This window comes from Pelophylax lessonae, assembly GCF_965119305.1.
Source record: "Pelophylax lessonae genome assembly, chromosome: 4".
Taxonomy (NCBI): Eukaryota; Metazoa; Chordata; class Amphibia; order Anura; family Ranidae; genus Pelophylax; species Pelophylax lessonae.
The window spans coordinates 507801684-507821807 of NC_138771.1; the positions used below are offsets into that span (position 1 = coordinate 507801684).

General features: G+C 40.7%; 1 protein-coding gene across 1 annotated transcript; it reads left to right on the top strand.

Annotated features, from left to right (window-relative positions):
- Nucleotides 1–212: 212 nt before the first annotated feature.
- Nucleotides 213–20000, top strand: LOC309553537 (rho crystallin-like). The gene is made up of 9 exons (XM_082254784.1): nt 213–337; nt 4551–4718; nt 6812–6928; nt 7586–7663; nt 13025–13147; nt 15771–15880; nt 17233–17398; nt 18445–18527; nt 19836–20000. Exons 1-9 carry the CDS (start codon nt 251–253, stop codon nt 19876–19878), a joined length of 975 nt encoding a protein of 324 aa, XP_082110910.1. The 5' UTR covers nt 213–250; the 3' UTR covers nt 19879–20000.
- The last annotated feature ends 124 nt before the right edge of the window (nt 20001–20124 follow it).

The following is a 20124-nucleotide window of genomic DNA, read 5'->3' on the forward strand; positions in this document are numbered from 1 at the left end:
CAATAAAAATTCTTTAATAATAATAATAATAATAATAATAATAATAAAAAAGGATGATAAAACTGGTAAAAAAAAACCTTCAGCCTTTAGAACTACTTTAAGGTTCTTTCCCTCTGTTTGCTCTACAGTCTTGGACAGGGTTCAACTTGTTAGTTGTAACCACGCCTTTGTGTTATCTAATAATGTATGAAGCGATGGCTATATAGGAAGGCGAAGAGACGCAACCTTTCACACTCCCTGGCAAAGCAACATGACTCTCACCAAGGACACCCGTCTTCCCCTTAATGATGGCAACGCCATACCGATCCTAGGACTGGGCACTTATGCCTCTCCTGATGTAAGTAGTAAAATATATTGTTAACTTTTATTATTATAATACTTAGATTATTTGTGCAAGTGAAAACCTTTGTAAAATATATTGTTAACTTTTATTATTATAATACTTAGATTATTTGTGCAAGTGAAAACCTTTGTAAAGTGCATAAGACACCTGACTTCTAATATATGACATAATTCTCAACTGTGTCTTTTAGAGGGACAATCCCTCTTTTTGGAGCCAAAGCACCCTTTAGATTTGTATAAACAAATGTACTTCCCATTGACTAGAAGTGCTTATATTGCTTTTCACCCTGTAAGCCCTTTGTGCCCATCTGTGACCCACGGGTCTTTTGCACTTAATATGCTGACCTAATGGGCCCCTGTAGCCAGTAGTCTGTGTTTTTCTCACCTAGATGCTTACTAAGTAAAAGAAAATGATACTTTAGTCTGGATTTTAGTAGGTAACTGACTTGGTTTATTTAATTTTTTCCCCATTAACTTATTTTCTTACTGTGCTTGCCGTTTTTTTTTAATGTTTTTCGGACTTTTAAATATGGACCTGGCTGGCATAAACATGGATAGTATTTCCAAATGTCTGAAACAAATCCGGCGATGCTGCAGCCCATCATCTTGTAGCTTTCTGCAAATTTACAAGGTTGTGGTCTGGGGAGAGGAGACTGAGAAAATGCTTCCTCCTGCCTGCAGGGGATGGATCAGTGGTGTATTTAGGTTTTGTGTTGCCCTAGGCTGGACTAAACTGGTGCACCCCCTAATTTAAATATGACACACCTCTTCCTGTAAAGGCCACACCTCTTCCTGTTTATGACCCGCCCTGTCATCTGTAAACCACAGACCACAACCATAGTCTATCAGTGCCCATCAGTGTAGTCTCATCAGTTCCCATAAGGTCAGCCTCAGCAGTGCCCATCATCATACCATCATATCATACCAGGAGGTAGCAGCATGACCGCTTTATGGGGTTGTCAGACTGATTTGACCCTGCCCTCCAGTCCAATTCGCACTATAAGACTGGCACTATACTAAAAGTGTGTAGCGCAAGCCAGTAGGGACCCTTTTTAGTGGGCGAGCCGGGAGGAGGCTGTTTTTTTTCTCGTGCGTGGTGCAGCTTTTTTGCTGCCCCCCTGCAAAGTGCTGCCCTAGGCCTAAGCCTTGTTGGCCTAGGCCAAGATACAGCACTGGGATGGATGACATAATTTCATCAGATCAATCAAGTAAAAAAACTGCAAAAGATACAATTTAAAGCAAAACCAAAAATGTAAAATATAGCAGCTAAGCAATTATCAGATGTGGTGTCTGCATACGTTTTCTTTTTTAGGAGTTTCTAACCTGGTGATCTGGCCAGTAAGACACCTCATGTATTAGAATGTCCCCACTCTGGATGAAGGACAACAGCAGCATTGACAGTCTGGGGGAGGGGAGTGTTAGATGTACTAGCAGATTTAGATACATTTACAAATTGAAGCCATACTCCAGCTAACACTTTATAAGCAGTTACAGCAACAATTTTGTTCCTTTTGGGAAAAGGTTTTGCATTTATAATAAAAACAGATCATTGCAAGCACCCCTGTCAGTGTGAAATGGTTTGTCTCATCCTTGTAACTGCAAGGGAGCTTAGTCTTTAAAGAAAAAACTAGACTTAAGATGGCCATACATTATACAATTTCCTTGTTCAATTTCCTTTAGATTTACCTTCAACTATGTAGTATAAGGGCCTGCCTTATTGCATACAAATTGAAAGTGTTTAGGTCTGACCTCATGTTATATGGTTTTGGTAAATCTATGGGAAAATTGTATAATGTATGGCCAGCTTTACTGGCCAGATCAACAGATGAAAATACGTGGTAGAAGAAAGAAAATAAATGAAGTTATCACATCTAAGAAATTGTAAGATGAAATATAATAAATGCTCTCTTTTGGGGTTATTACTTCTTTAAAAAAAAACAGTTTTTGTATATACCATATTACCAAAAGTATTGGGACTCCTGCCTTTTCACGCACATTAACTTTAATGGCATCCCGGTCTTAGTCTGTAGGGTTCAATATTGAGTTGGCCCACCCTTTGCTGCTATAACATCTTTAACTCTTCTGGGAAGGCTGTTCACAACATTTAGGAGTGTGTCTATGGGAATGTTTGACCATTCCTCCAGAAGCACATCTGAGGTCAGGCGCTGTTGTTGGAGAGAAGGCCTGGCTCACAGTCTCCACTCTAATTCATCCCAAAGGTGTTCTGTCGGGTTGAGGTCAGGACTCTGAACAATGTTAGTCTACTACCAGACTCAGGGATTCCTCCTCTCAGTCTCCAGGCATGTGCTCTTGTTTAGTTTAGGTCCTCAGACAGGAAAAGGAATTACTGTGATGTCTCTCTTTTAATCCTGCTGAGACAGTCCCTCTTTTCCTTCCTTACAAGTAGTGGGGGTGCTCTCTAGTGCAGTCTGATGTCATCAGGTATCCAAATCACATGTAACACCCTCCCTGAGAGAATGTTCCTGGTCTCTCAGGCAAGGTCTTTCTCACGATTGTAGTCAGCAATGGCAGGGCTCCATTCAGCCAGCAGCCCAGTCTTTTTTTTCTGACCCCCGGCTAGCTTTAAGCCTGTCCTCTCTTTTCTCTCTCAGCCTGCAGACACCCTTCCCCTTGCTTTGTCACATCAGAATATCACCTCCAGGATTGAATCAGGCCCAGCCAAGATGGCTGCCCCATGCACTGAAGACATTCTATAGATGAGTGTTGCAAAGTGGTTTCTTTAAAGATGGCTACTGCAATTCTGCATTAATGAATATTCAGTTTAACCTTTTTCATGCTGCAGAAAGATAATACAGCAGCAATAAAGAAAGAAGTTCTACAGTAGTTGTCAGCTACAGTCCAGGTTACACTGACAAGGAGTTCTAGGCTTCCCCTATTCTACAATAAAAAAATGTTTTTATATTGCTGCCTGTGTCCTTGTAACATCATATTTAGATGCCCTGCAAAACTGTAATAACAGTGTAGATATAACTATGAAGACCAAAGCTGTTAGTACAAAGTCTAACTGACTGTATATCTATTTTTCTGACTTCAACTGGGCTCTAACAATGCCTTTCAAGATAAGGTAGACCGTATGCAGCAGGTCAAATGAAGGATGAATACATGAGACACGTGCATGTTCTTTCCCACGAGTAAAGCAAGAAAAAGACACCTTGTTTGCGACAAATAGCTTAATCACAATTGTAAAACCTTAAAAGCATTGTTCTATTAAATATTGTACATACAAAACAGATGCATCAGGTAATATAATCTGTTTTCAAACAGCTGCAGTGACCACTGGCCTTTTACCGTTCAAGCATTTACTTTAGATACAATGGGGTTGAGCTACTAAAACTGGAGAGTGCAATATTTAGAGCATCTGTGCATGGTGGCCAATCAGCTTTCTAATTAAGCGTTGACAAAAAAACCTAGAAGCTGATTGGTGTCTATTAGGGATCGACTGATTATCGTCAAAGCCGATATATATCGAGGGCCGATCTGCACTTTCCCCGATATATCGGAATCGGCCCCTGAGGTTACCGATATTGCCGATATTTTGTGAAAGTGCTGTACCGGAGTGATGCCTGCAGCTAGAGGCATCACCCTGGTACCGGCGTCCATAGCCGACAGTCGGCTGTCTTGTAATGACAACCGGTGCAGCTGAGAAGCCGCTCGGGTGTCATTACAAGGAGCGGTAGGGGACGTCCCCCCCTCCGGCCACCTTCCATGGAGACCTGGGCATCCTACCTGCACGGCCGCCGAAGAGAAGACCCGATCAAAGCTACATTCGGCTCTGATCGGGTCTCCATGTAAAAACCCGGAAGTGATGTCATGACATCACTTCTGGGTACTCGGCGCCAAATTAAAAAAAATGAAAGCATTCAAAACACCCAAACTTGGCGTTTTGAATGCTTTTAAGTGCAGAGGAAGGGTTTGGCGGTCTTTTAGACCCCCAGATCCCTCTACAACAGTACCTGTAAAAAAAAAAAAACAATATGCGATGACCAAAATATCGATATCGGCATTAAAAAAACTATATTGGTCGATCACTAGTTTCTATGCAGAGCTGTGCCTGCTTTTGCTCCCCCCAGTTTAAGTAAATCAACCCCACTGTTGTGTAAGGCACCCCTGTGGTGCTCCTGCCAGCAGCCAGTGCAGGCACTTATCCTCTCTGGCTTATTAAGAATTTTCTTGCTTTTGCCTTTTAGGTGCCTAAGAGCGTTGGCGAGGAAGCCACAAAAGTTGCCATTGAACTTGGCTACCGACACATCGACTGTGCCTACATCTATGGCAACGAGGTCCAGATTGGAAGCGCCATTCGTGCAAAGATTGCTGATGGTACAGTCAAGAGGGAGGACATCTTCTACACAGGAAAGGTTTGCATTCTTATGAAAATGATGTTGCATTTTTTCTTCAGCCACGTGGCTTTGGGGTTTATTTACTGATAGGCAAATAGGCTGTTCACTTTGCAAGGGAATTTTTCCTGAGCTTAGTGAATGTGGTAAATATTCACTTTGCAAGAAATACCCAGTCACGTGAAAGAAAAAGAAAATAAACAGTATTTTTGCGTGCATGTGATTGGATGATGGATGTCAGCACAGCTTCCCCACATTCACTAAGCTAAGACAAAGTGCCCTTGCAAAAGTGCAATTTCCTTAGAAAATTAAACAGACTATTTACCTTTAGTAAATCATACCCTACTGTATGTGTGCACAGGAATATACTAATTAAAGATTAGTAAAATTTTGGTACAAAACAAGGACAATTAGCTAAAGGTTTGCCACTGGCGCTCTTTGCTCTTCTGCTTCTACAAGTGCCCCCTAAGACGGTACTCATGCGGGAGCACTTCTGAGCTGGGCTGTGTGTGCCCATAGACACACACAGTGCAGCTTGACTACACCCCCCACTCCCTACTCACAGAATTTGACTGACAGCAGTCGGAGCTTATGGCTCCCCCTGCTCTCAGTGAGTCCTGTGAGAATAGAAATAGACGGCAGCACTGCTGCAGACAGGATAGTACTGGATCAAGAAAGAACTCAGGTAAATGTTTAGGGATGGGACATTTTTTCCCTTAATGCAGGGAATGCATGACATTGGAACCACTTTTAGTTTTTTTTTAAAGGAGCAAGTACAGTAGGTTTTTAATGACTCATGTAACCTTTCCTGTTGTTTTTTTTTTGTTATGTTTTGTTCTAAACACTATTAAACCTAGAACTAACCATAATTACCATGGGGTTGCCATGTCAAAACAATTATATGACTTTATTTTATCACAAATACAAAAAGGGTAATGGTCTGGTTTCTGCCAGAGCACTCCTCCATCCCAAAATATGTATACAAAACAAGAGAAATGGCCCGTGGGACTTTATATGAGGTGCGTGCTCAGTGGCTGAAAATAATGACATGCACAATATATGAATAAAACCACATAACATTTTATTACATTGTAAACAAACATGGCAATGTATATGCTCAAAAACACATAAAATAGCTCAAAGGCTCAAATATGAATGGCATATGACATGAATGATATGTAAACAAATTTTGATATGCATCTTGGTGTATCCTCTTGATGATAAATACCATAATTGATACTATGAGATAGTATAATGTACATTGTGGGCTGACGCGTTTCGGGAGCAACATCTCCCTTCCTCAGAGACCAATGCGTTCAAGGTATCTCTATAGAAAATAATCATATATTAGAGTCTGCAGTAGGGATAGAATTTGAATGAAAGAATTCAACCAAAACATGGGAGCTCAAGGGAGTACTGTATACTCACAAGTCAACGGAGCTCAAATAGTAAAAATGCACTCTTGCATGGCAGCGGTGCGTCTCGTCTAACCCGGGAGCTGAATGATTCTTTCATTCAAATTCTATCCCTACTGCAGGCTCTAATATATGATTATTTTCTATAGAGATACCTTGAACGCATTGGTCTCTGAGGAAGGGAGATGTTGCTCCCGAAACGCGTCAGCCCACAATGTACATTATACTATCTCATAGTATCAATTATGGTATTTATCATCAAGAGGATACACCAAGATGCATATCAAAATTTGTTTACATATCATTCATGTCATATGCCATTCATATTTGAGCCTTTGAGCTATTTTATGTGTTTTTGAGCATATACATTGCCATGTTTGTTTACAATGTAATAAAATGTTATGTGGTTTTATTCATATATTGTGCATGTCATTATTTTCAGCCACTGAGCACGCACCTCATATAAAGTCCCACGGGCCATTTCTCTTGTTTTGTATACTTATTTTATCACAAAAGCCACATCAAAATTACCTCCCTGCTAATTGGATAGTGGTGATGATGTTGATTTGAGGTAGCACAGGGAGCTGATTCTTCTTTAATACTTGACCAACCATCAAACATCTCTTTGCTTAAGTCATAAATGAACCTCCAACCTTCAATTTGTCTTAGATAATTAACTATGTAATTTTTCCTTCCAAGCTCTGGCCCATATTCTTTTCCCCCAAACTTGTACGTAAAGGTCTGGAGAAGTCACTGAGTGATGTTGGATTGGAATATCTGGATCTCTTCATTATGCACTGGCCTTTCTCCCTCAAGGTAGGTGGAATTTACAGATGCTCATATTTTTCCACATACATGTTTTCACATTGCTTTGTCCTGTGTAGGTCAGATTTCCCTTTGTACAACTAGATTTGGATAGAGTATGAAAGGACTAAAACACTTGCCAGGTTATTTTTTGTTGTCTGTGTTTAGTTTCTTCACTTTATGTCCCAGAGATGCAACAGTGTGTAGGAGAAAATCTCTACAAAGTAATTCCCATTTTCTGTCGCCAAAACAGGTGTCCCTGCTGAAGGATTGCCCTTTATATCTTCTGGTGACAACTCTAAATTTTAGGGTCTAAAACCATGGATTTACCATCATTTTCTATTTCAGTGACAATGGTCACCGGGACAAATAGAGAGGGTGGACCTCCCCAGCAGGCACACATGCAGCAATAAACACAGTTGCATAGCTTTTACAATATTAAATTAATGTCAGTGACTTGGAGTTAAAAAGAAACTTTAATGAGAAGAGTTGGCATTTCCCAACAACCAACAAATAAACTAAAATGTTATATTCGAACTGACATTTGGCATCTGAAGGTTTGAACCAATCTAAAACCTGTGAACCATACACTTTTTAGAACAGAACTTTTGACACAAATATGAATTTGCAGTATGGAGTCAGCGAGTGACGTTTTTACTTCTTTTGTAGCCTGCAGGAGCAGAGCAACCCGCCAACTCCGACAAACCATTTGCCTATGATGATGTGGACTTTTGCTCTACGTGGGAGGTAAGTGACACATTTCTGAAAAGTACTGACATATTCATTGAGAGGCAAGCTACACAAACCATAAGGAGTTTAGCCAATTGCACTGCTTGCTGTGAACTTAAGGCAGGAGACCTTTTTTCCGATAAGACACAATCATATTTATAGCGTGAGAGGCAATGGGATTAGAAAGACAAGATTACCCGTAAGAAATTTCTGCATATTAAAATAGAACAGCATGCCCCATGATCCTTCAGTTATCCCAGGTAAGCTGTTAGAAATGTTCCTCTTCCAGGCTAAATACAGATGCTGCTTGACAATAAATTTTTTTTACTTCCTTCTACCCCATAGTTAGTATGCTGTAACTTGGAATAAACTTGTTCTGCCTTCTCCCAATTTTTTTTTAATCTGCTCTCACAGGTTGCAGTGCATAAATTGTCAGGCAGAGTTGCAATCACCCACTTGCCTGTTCTCTGCTCTGTTATTTCAACTTTCTAACGAGTACTTCTATTACTGTTTTTGCCCAAAAAGTAGAAAGTCATGTTAATTTACTTATATAATGAAGCAGCGCAAAGAGCGGTGGTGTAGGGGCGGGGGTTAATCTGCTCTTTCTTTGATCAGAGAAAACTCAGAAGGCTGGAATGTGGTAAGATTTTTGGACCATCAGAGTATCCATACATTGAAAACTGTAGATTATTGTGGGATAGGGACATCTCCTATGTCTGAAATAGGGTATATCCCAAAATTCAGATGGTTTTAGATCATATTTCATTAATCTAAAAGTCCTAAGCCAAATTAGAATTTTTGAGTTTTTTTTATAGCGGTTCCAATTCCCAAAAGGCTTCTGAGACTAAGAAACCAACGGCTCTTTTAACCTTATATCTCCACCTTCTTAGCATCCTTAGCAAAATTACTAGTGCCACCAGGTCCCACCCTACTATCTTAGAATACCTGGCAGAAAATATAAAGGAAGTATGTTTTTTTTAGTCCCATTAACTCCTCAGCCAGAACTACCAGGAGCTTCCCAAACCATTCTACACCATAGTGCATCATACACACTCTGCGACCAGTTTATGATACTGTTGAAGGATTTTGTCTCTGAATGGGGTAATTAAGTGGCAGGTCCCCCATATATGTATCATAGTACCCCGGGCTCTCATGCACCTCCAGTACACATTTGGTATAGAGACATCAATGTTATGAAGGACCAAAGGGCATCGATACCATCTGCATAACGTTTTATAATTATGCTCCTGAGCTCTGGTAGATATGGAGGCTTTGAGAGTAAACACTGGTATCTTATCCCAGTCTATGGCATCTTCCGTAAGAGCAAGGTTCTCTTGCCACTTAGAGAAAAAGCGTGGGTTCGACAGATGTGTTTTTTTCAGGAGGAAGTGAAGCTTTTAAAAAGGAGTGTGCTAATACCTAACAATAACTAATAAACTAAAAAAAATAAATAAATAATGGTTAGGTTTCACCTGTTTCAATAGTCAGTTGGAAGCAGCCAAAATTCACAGCTGTACAGATTAGGTAAATTATCAATAATACATTCTATCATTATTAATATCATTACTTATTTTTAATGCAGTCTTTTTTATGTTATTATGTTAAAATTGTTTTTGTACATGCAGTACCAGGGCCATTGAGTAGTCTGGGAAAAATGCCAGGCTCATGATGTTAAAAAACAAAAAAAAAAAAAACAAAGCTATTACTATTTGCTACGAAGTCACATTTCCTCCAGCAGGATATGAGAAATACAGCATAACTGAGAGAACAAAGGTTATTTGTTCCAACAAAGTCAGTGGATGTGATCCATTTTTTAAATAGAATTATTGGGTGAGAGAAGAGCCATAGATACTAAGATATATGAATGTAAAAGAAAGAGATAAAGTCAATGTATGAATAAAAATGCCTAAAAAAAGAGGCTTGTGTTCCCCATAGTGACTATTTCTTTCTGCCATTCTGTCTTTATTATGCACCAAATGGAGGGATTTGACTAGTTACTGCAAGTAACAATAGTCCTTCTTTCTGGTGCTTTGATACTTGAGACTTACTTGAGGGTATTCTTTATGAAAGACTAATGAAGAATGACAGAATAGCTTCAATTCATGCTAAGCAGCTGTTTTATGAAAGTGACTCTGAGCATAATGGTCATAGGCGTGCGCACGGGGTGTGCCGGGTGTGCCTGGGCACACCCTAATCACCCTGTGTCTGTTAGTGTTGGGCTGGCTTCTCCATCTCTGCCACTGAGGGTAGTGAGATACTTGGTGGAGAGGCGGCTGTGCTGTTGGCTCCAGCAGATAGTGAGGCTTGTCAGAGCCGCTCAGTGTGTGTGTGACACTGTTAGGTAATGTTAATGCTTGCAGGGAGAAAGACGAGCTGTCAAAACTCAGGGGTGATGTCGGGGGTGGGCGGGACCGAACAGCTATCAAACACCAGCCAATAGGATGGGGTCTGGGCGGCCGCTTCGTTTATGTGGCTCCGCCCCTTTCTTAAGCAGCCCAATCATTGGCTGGTGTTTGACAGCTGCTTGATCCCGCCCACCCCCGACATCACCGCTTTTTTTTACAGCTGGGCTTTCTCCCTGAAAGCAGCTACATTACATGACAGTGTCATACACACAGTGGGGTACCAATGTGGGGTGTCAGCCGGCGTTCTCTGAGATCCCACATCGCAGGGTGAAGGCAGCTGCAGTGGCAGCTCCTTCAGTCCGTGCTGCTAGCGGGGGGCGGAGCCGGGATGGGAAGAAGGGGGCGGAGCCTCGCGGGGAGGGGCGGAGCCTCGGCGGGAAGAAGGGGGCGGAGCCTCGGCGGGAAGAAGGTGAGTGCGTTCCCATTGCTCAAGTGTGTGTGCTGGATAGGAGGGGGGTGGGGAAGCTGCATATAGAGGGATTCATCTTTCCCTATTCTTTCTGCAGCTGCTGAATAACTGATTCTCCTCCTCTCCCTCCTGCAGGAAGAATAGGGAAAGATCAATTCATCTATATGCAGCTGCCCCATCCCCCTCCTATACAACTTCTTTTGCTAGCCCCCCGGTGCTCGTAATCCCCCCCTCTGCTCTTAGCCCCCCCCAAAGGCACTAGACCCCCCTGTTCTTTAGCACCCCCCATGCTCTTCAGCCCCCCACAGTGCTTTTCATCTCCCTCCCCCCAAGTGCTCCCTGTCCCCCCCAGTGCTCTCCACCCCCTGGTTTTCCCTGCCCGCCCCCCAAGTGCTCGCTGTCCCTCCCAGTGCTCTCCACCCTCCTGGTTTTCCGTGCTCGCCCCCCCCCCCCGCGCCTTCCAACCCCCCTACAATGCTTTCCAAATCCCCTCTTTATTCTCTCCAGCCCCCCCCCCCCCCCGTGCCCTTCAGCTCCTCCAGTGCTCTCTGCTTGCCCTGTGCTCTCCGGCCCCCCTAGTGCTCTTCTATCTTCTATCATGTCCTCAGTCTCCGAGCATCTCTTGTATCATGTCCTCAGTCTCTGACCATCTCCTGTATCATGTCTGCAGTCTCTGACCATCTCCTGTACCATGTCTACAGTCTCTGACCATCTCCTGTATCACATCTGCAGTCTCTGACCATCTCCTGTACCATGTCTACAGTCTCTGACCATCTCCTGTATCACGTCTGCAGTCTCTGACCATCTCTTCTACCATGTCTACAGTCTCTGACCATCTCCTGTATCACATCTGCAGTCTCTGACCATCTCCTGTATCATGTCTACAGTCTCTGACCATCTCATGTATCATGTCTGCAGTCTCTGACCATCTCCTGTACCATGTCTACAGTCTCTGACCATCTCATGTATCATGTTTGCAGTCTCTGACCATCTCCTGTATCACGTCTGCAGTCTCTGACCATCTCCTTTATCATGTCTGTAGTCTCTGACCATCTCCTGTATCACGTCTGCAGTCTCTGACCATCTACTGTATCATGTCTGCAGTCTCTGACCATCTACTGTATCCTGTCTGCAGTCTCTGACCATCTCCTTTATCATGTCTGTAGTCTCTGACCATCTCCTGTATCACGTTTGCAGTCTCTGACCATCTCCTTTATCATGTCTGTAGTCTCTGACCATCTCCTGTAAACACATTGCTAATAATATTAGCTATCTATTTATGCTGAAGGTAGGACTGTGCAGGGGAGGCAGAGAGTGCAAAAGGGGGAACTGTGATTAGAGAGACAGGGGGCAGACTGCAAGGGGCACTGTGATTGGGGGGGGGGGGGCTGTGAATTTTGTGCAATAAATATTCCTGAAAACATTACAAATTTTTGTGGGTGCTTACATTTTAAAGTTGGGGGGGGGGGTGCCAGATATAGGATCCGCCCCGGGTGCCAAATTCTCTAGGTACGCCACTGCACACACACTGAGCAGCTCTTGCAAGTCTCACTGTCTGCTGAATGTGAAACTCCCCCTCTCCCCTGTTAGTGTCCATAAGTGGTGTCCAGTAGTGCCACCTATCAGTGCCCAGTAGTGCCACCTATCAGTGCCCACCAGTGCCACCTATCAGTGCCCACCAGTGCCACTTCATCAGTGCCCATCAGTGTCACCTAATAGTGCCTATCAGTGCCCAGCAGTGCCGCCTCATCAGTGCCACCTATCAGTGCCCACCAGTGCCGCCTCATCAGTGCCCATCAGACACATCTAACAGTGCCTATCAGTGCTTCCTATCAGTGCCACCAATCAGTGCCCACCAATGCCGCCTATCAGTGATGCCTATTAGTGCCCATCAGTGCTGCCAATAAGTGCTGCCTATCAGTGCCACCTATCAGTACCCATCAGTGCAGCCTCATCAGTGCCAGTCAGTGCTGAGAACAAGCGCCTATTAGTGCTGCCTATCAGTCCATATCAGTGCCTCACATGTAATTTCACCTGTAATACACATCAAAAGGAAAATAAGGCATACATCTTTTTCAAAACTTAGCAGTGATGGTGGAACCCCTCTACAGATATTTGCCATACAATTTAACTTAAGTGCAAAAACCTTTTAGTGTCCCAATACTTTTGACAAGTGTTTATGTGTGTGTGTGTGTGTGTATATATATATATATATATATATATATATATATATATATATATATATATATATATATATATATATATAGTGTGTGTATGTGTGTGTATATATATATATATATATATATATATATATATATACACATGCATGTGTGTTTGAGCTTTGGGGTGCACACCCTAATGCAATAGGCTGCGCACGCCTATGATAATGGTGTGCTTGGAGCTGTCCTCTTTTCGCACAAGGAAGTTCGAAGTTTTGAATTCTATGGAAAACAGGCCCTTTAAGACACTATCCATTCTGCGTCCACTGTGACCTTTGTTCCTAGAGCATACATCTAGCTATATGTTGATAAATTTGGTCTGACACTGTGTTTTTCTCATTTTTAGGCTCTAGAGGCATGCAAAGATGCTGGTTTGGTGAAATCCATTGGAGTATCAAACTTTAACCGCAGGCAGCTGGAGCGTCTCCTGAACAAACCAGGACTGAAGTATAAGCCAGTCTGCAACCAGGTACTAAGCAGAAGCAGATTTAGAAAGATATACCCAATAAAATTCATGTGAGTGAACACTGTAGGGCCTCCCTGTTTGCCACTAGACTCCCACTGTTATGTTAAGTAGTCCTTAAAGTGAATTATTGACCAGGCTATGAAGATTCAAGTATATAGATATATTTACAGTATATCAAGCAGTAAATATGAATTTAAACAGGCCTTCGCTGACCTCTGTAGATGTGGACCTCTTAGACACAGCAGTTAAGCCTCCCCTGCTCTATCCTTCCAGCAGTGACTCAGAAGCTGAGATATCCCTGCTTTCCCTCCAACAAGTGTCTCAACAGTTCATATTTCCCTTTTTCTGCCTCCCAGCAGGGACTCAGTAGCTCTCCTTGCTCCCTCCTCCAAGCAGTCACTCAACAGTCCAGCTCCCTTTCTTACCTCTTCCCAACAATGCCTTAGCAGCTCAGCTCTCCCAGCCCCCTCTCTCCCAGCAGTGCCTAAGCAGCTCAGCTCACCATGTTCCCCCCTTCCTTCAATTACTTGGTTGCTCAGCTCACCTTGCTCCCCTCTCCCAAATCTCATGCTCTGTGGTTACATTAGAGATTAGAAGGCTGCTATGTTCTTAGATGTTGTTCTTCACTATTAGTAACCACAATAATTACAATTATTATTACTATACAAACCAGTTTGTAACGTACATAAAGTGTATGGTCTGGCTTTTTAGCAATAATATTATTCAGCACATAATCATGTAACCTGCCACACAGGTATTGATTTATTTATCAACATTACGCAATAGGTACCATAACAATATAAGCATTTACAGTATATACAGCTACAGTATGCCACATACCTGTCATTTACTGCTGTTTGCACTTATGTTGGGGTTAATGAAATAAACTAGCTCTGTATCTAGAGTCCGGTTTAATAATTAACACCTCAATATATATATAATGTGTTTGGAATGAAATACTTTGGTGCTAAGAGAAAATCCCTTAGTCATCTTAAAGCGACCTGCCAACTAATAAGAGTTGTTGGCCAAAAATGTTAAGTGTATGTCTGTGCAAAATAAAATAAAAAAAAAAGATGCAATAAATGTACATTTCCCCATTTTTTTTTTTTTTATAAAGTTTTATTAAATTTTTTCAACATAGTAAATATAGAATAATTTTCCAATTTTTTACCAAAAGGAAAATAAAAATTACCTTTTGATCCTTCCAGAAATATAGTTTGGTCCAAATGTCTTGATCGGCTGATACGCAGTGCCTCTGTTGCACTGAAATCCCAACCAGCCTTGTCAGCCCTGCTGGCTGGAGTTCAGCCTATCCCCACCCTCCCCACATTACTCCAGGGGGAATTAACAAAGACTGGCACATGTGTAAAAGTCCATCAATTTCTGAAATTAATATAAGAAAAGGACTTCAGATTAATAAACCTATTATAGGTAGCGTGTCAATTTGTAATAATAAATAAATAACTATCTTGCACCCAAATATGTTTTTGTGAGTCAAACAGTGGTGTTAAAATAACATTTTGTCATGAAAGATGACATCCAACAAATATGGGATATATAGCGGGCACTACTTAATGTTGTAGATATTTGTCATATGTGTCACAGGTTTACAATATTGATCCCATGAAGGTTAAAAATATAAATGCTCCCAAAATATATGAGCATTTTTGAGTGAAAGATGGTAAGTGTGAGGAAAAACCTGGATCATTACCCTACAACTCAAATCGGCTGTTATGTGGCAAAAATGTATATACAACCCTAATTCCAAAAACGTTGGGATGCTGTGTACAATCTACATAAAAGCAAAATCTCATAAACCCATATTTTATTCACAATAGAAAATATAAAACATATACTTCTTAACTGAGAAAATGTACCATTTTAACAAAAAAAATAAGGTAATTTTCTAAATTGATAGAAGCAACACGTTGGGACAGGGCCATATTTACCACAGTGTAGCATCCCCTCTTCTTTTAATAACTCTCTGTAAATGACTGAGAACTGAAGAGACCTGGAGTTTTGGGAAAAGAATATTGTCCCATTCTTGCCTGATTTAGGATTCTAACTGCTCAACAGTCCTGGGTCTTCTTTGGCCTGTTTTTCATTGCAATATGCGCCGAATATTTTTAATTTGTGAAAGGTCTGTGCTGCAGGCAGGCCAGTTAAGCCCCTTGGCTCTTCTGCAATAAAGCCATGCTGTTGTCATGGCTGCAGTGTGCAGTTCAGCATTGTCCTGCTGAAATATGCAAATATATAATTTTTCTTTTGAACAGTCAGTTTTTTCAAAATGAAAATCCCAAACATCTGTCAATATACAGTAAAACTCTTAGACAAAACAGTATACCTTTACAAGTATTGCATGCTTATATCATGTTTATATCAGATGACACTGGTTCTCATCTGGCATACTATTTATAAACCCTTTCTAGTATAGAAATGATGTGAAGTGAATTAATTTTGCTAACTTGTGCAAAAAACACAACACTTTAAGAAATTGGGGCACTAGTAAAACTACTTAATCTGGTGTACTAGGTACGCCAATTCACTCAATTAGGCTTATTGGCTTAGTAAAGATAATTTAGGGCTCCACTTTGATTCAAGTGTTACATTTTCCTATACCATGCAGGTAGAGTGTCACATATATTTGGGCCAAAGCAAACTTCAAGCCTACTGCAAATCCAAGGACATCATTTTGGTGGCATACAGCGTCCTGGGTTCACATAGAGACAAGGACTGGTAAGTAAGATTTAGGTCATGTGACCTTCACAAGTATCCAGTAAATTTAATTATTTTCAACTTTTGTAAGTTGGCTATTCTCTGTGTCGTCAATGCAATGGAGCTCGGTTTCAGCCATTACTGCTCAGACCTACAATACTTGAACTACTGTTGCAGCAAAACATTTAGAATTGATTGCTGAAGGGGTAATGATAATAGAGTAAGGCCTCTTGCACACTGCAGCTTGAAAAAGCTCAGTGCAGCTAAAATGTAGCCAATTATTTACATAGTGCCCGTGCAAACAGGCACGTAAACAAGCATAGAGCATAAATATGAATAAATGTTTCCCTAGGAAGGTATTGTGGGTGAATTTGTGAAAAATAAACACCTAAAATTACGTCCAAAAAAGGAGAAGCTCCAGCATCAATACCGTGTGGAAAAGGACCTAAGGAAAAGTTTAAATTTGTGTGTGTTAATGCAGAGATTTTCCCTTAATTTCTGTCCTTCTGATTCCCATGCAATTAATGGAGAGAACAGTTGTCACAAGAATGCAGAGATAGTGATAAAAACATTCCCACTGTAAAAATGTTTTCTCACTCAACTAAACATGTGTTTTTGTATTTTTCTTAGACAGACACCACTGGAAATATTTCCTATCACTTCCTGCCCTGACAAGAAGTGAGGGGACATTTCCCCAATGGGTAGACAGAAATAAAAATCCAACAACTCTAACCCTCCCTATCTGTATCTAAATCAATAATAATAAAAAATAAAAATAGGAAGTGACATAGATACATAGAAAAGTGACAGCAGAAAAACACAAAGTGGTTCATCAAATTTTTTTTTGTTTGTTGTACTTTTTTGTCTGAGTATAGATTTATGTTTTTCCCAAACATGTTTGAAGCCACTTATTGTTGAATGACTCACTACCTCTGCTGGAAGTCTATTACAAATACAAACATCAACTACCATTTCAGTAAAATATTACTTTTTTCGTGTTTTCTAAGATTATTTTGATCTTTGCTTCAGTTAGTTTGCGGTCATGTCCCCATATCTTGATCTTGGTTTTATATTGAAAATCCGGCCCTCTTTAACCTTATTTACCCCCTTGATGTATTGATGTATGGGACCAAGAGATAGATTGACTACAAATATATACAGACCAGAAATAAAAAGACATGCTTCTCTCACAGAACTACTGGAAAAAGAATGGCATGGATTGTATTTTTATTTTCTGGTTTCCAGGCTCTGTAAAGGAGTCCACAGCTAGGCCTTAGTACCCTTTTCAGCTCTATGTTCAGTGAAATATGTTCATGCAATTCGTATAATTCCAACATGATATAATATGCACGTCATATTGATGTCTCCTCTAGGGTGGACCTCAGCTTGCCAGTCCTGCTTGAAGATCCAGTCTTGAGTGAAGTTGCTGCTAAGTACAATCGCACCCCTGCAGAGGTTGCAATGCGCTTTGTTTTACAGAAGGAAATTGTGGTCTTGGCAAAAAGCTTCAGCGCTGCACGTCTTAAGCAAAACCTTGGGGTGAATATAACTTCTTATTATATCTTCTTAAATTTATGACATACTGTATATTCTGATGCAAAAATGTATGAAAAATCAGAGAGGAAGGTAAAGCTAAAACTCACACTCCACATGTGATCCAAGGATCTTGTGCTGCTAGTTTCTATTCACTTTACCTGTTTCCTGGGCACTGTTCTGCAGCAGCTTGTTGTCAGGAAGTCAGGAAATCTCCACAAACTTTTATGGCTTTGACTAATCCAATATGTATGTCGCACTCAGGGAATAGAAGAGATAAGTGTAACTAACAGCTCTACACTTAAGCCGGTTACACACAATGAGATTATCGGACAAACCTATCATTTTATGGATGCAACTTTGTCCACAGAATGCTCTCCTTCATACTCTCAACACACACAGGTGCTGCATCGACAAACACCCTTTTCTTCAGTTATGCCATGAAAACAAATTAAAGTGTTTTTTAAGCCAAAAGGTTTTTTGTAATCCTAATGCAATATGCAATCTATGCATTAAGATAAAAAAAAAACCTTCTGTGTGCAGCAGCCCCCTCAGCCCCCTTATATTTATCTGAGCCCATCTTGATCCAGCAATGTTGCACAAGAGGCTCGGTTGTATGGGACTCTCCTTGCTTATTGGCTGGGACAGCAGTGGGAGCCAATGAAAATCAAAGTCAATGAGCCAATGAGGAGAGATAGGGGCGGAGTCGGGCAGTGGCTCCATGTCTGAATGGACACACAGAGCAGCAGCTTGGTTCCAGTGACCCCCATAGCAAGCTGCTTGCTGTGGGGAATTCGGCAGGGGGGAGGAGCCAGAAGCGCCGGTAAGGGACTCGAGAAGAGGAGGATCCAGGCTGCTCTGTGCAAAACCACTGCACAGAGCCGGTAATTATAACATGTTTGTTATTTGAAAAAAAAAAAAAACAAGACTTTAGTATCACTTCAAATAAAGTCTTCTGGAACCTGTATAGGGACATGGGAATAAGTTGTCAGGAATGTAAGCTTGGCTTTTCAGTCCATATCCTTATAAACAATTCTAATATTTGTTTGCAGGTCTTTGACTTTGAACTAAAACCTGACGACGTGAAAACACTTGAGAGCTTAGACAAAAATCTGCATTACGGTCCTTTCAAAGAGTAAGTCATAGTTTCTATATTCTGTATGACTAGTATATAGGAAAGGGATGGCAGTACTTTTCTTGTACACAATACATTATTAAACGATTATCTTGCACCTTTTATATACAAGATTGCATTCAAGCAGCAGAGCAATAAAATACTTTTCCAAAAACATCCACAATCAATCCATGTGATATTAAAAGATTTAAATCAGTATACACACGCTTTATATTGTCTCTCATATATATAATTTCAGAAAAATTATAATCAGTGAAGAATGTCATATGTAGCTAAAGTTAACCCATATACATCAATGCCATGGATCATCATGCATTATCAAATACAGTAATAATGCATAAATTAGCAATGAAGACTCACCATGCAAGCAACAAGCTTAGATAATGCTACTGTACAAAAAGGTCTTCTTTATTCCTCTTAGCATGGTCTGTAATTCATTCTGACTTTGCGTTTCATGTTACTTATCTATCTCTCTATATATCATTCCATACCTTAATATTGAACTCTAACATTGTATTATCTATTTAATGTACCTTAGCATGATATATGCTTGTTGCTTGAATGACATGTCTTCATTGGTAATATGCTAAAAAAAACAGTTTGCCTATCGTTTGACGATGCTATGTCCTGTATGCTAGATGGTTTAAATGTAAATAATTATATTTGAGTGCATAGAGAAGGCTTGTCTGGACAGGAGAGGAAATTAGAAGGCACCTTTAGCTTAAAGAGCACCTGTCACCATCTTTAAACATGCAGATAAAAGTTCATATTTAAAATGCTTAATTGCAGTGTGTTCCTTTCTGTAAGCTATTTTTTATTCACTTACTAGAAAACTTGCTAAACTTTACTATTTAAGGAAGAGTAAATTCTCTAGCACAGCCCCTCCCTCTTAGCCCTCTCCTTTTCTGAAAGTATCTATTTGCTGATTGTGCTGGCCCAGCTCCTCCACCCCTTACCTCCCTACCTAACCTTTTTTGTAGCCTCTGGGCAAGAAGCAAAGGGGAATACTATAGAATGTCCATTGATTAACAGCTCTAAATTAGCTGGGGCTGCTGACATTGCATTCAAAATGGTGGCAGCCAGCAGCAGTCACTGGCCTTTTTGGTGTCTACATAAGCAATGCTTTTACAGGTAAATACCATGCATAAAAAAATTAAATGTACATATAATCTTATGGGAAGGTTTTTGTTAAAATGACTGATCTAGCAACAGGGTTTCTTTAATTTAACCAAAACTTCCTTTAATGATAGAATTCTCCTGAAGGACTACAGGTTCATTTTTACATTTTAATGTCATTGCCTTCTCTAGGATGAAAGAGCACCCAGAATACCCCTTCCACGATGAGTACTGAAGATGGGTCTAGCACTAAACCAGTCTCCAAGAAGATTGTATTTGTTGCATTCTGTTACTGCAAAGAAAATATTTTGTACACTGTCAGTATTTAAAAAGCATTATTGATTGAATGGGAAAATTATGTTGTGTGCAATCTCGCCTGAAGCATATCAGCCAATAAATGTAATGCTGAGTATCAATAAATGGTCATGGAAGTTTGTAAATATGTCAGTTTCTGGACTTAAAGTGGTTTTTGTAACATTTA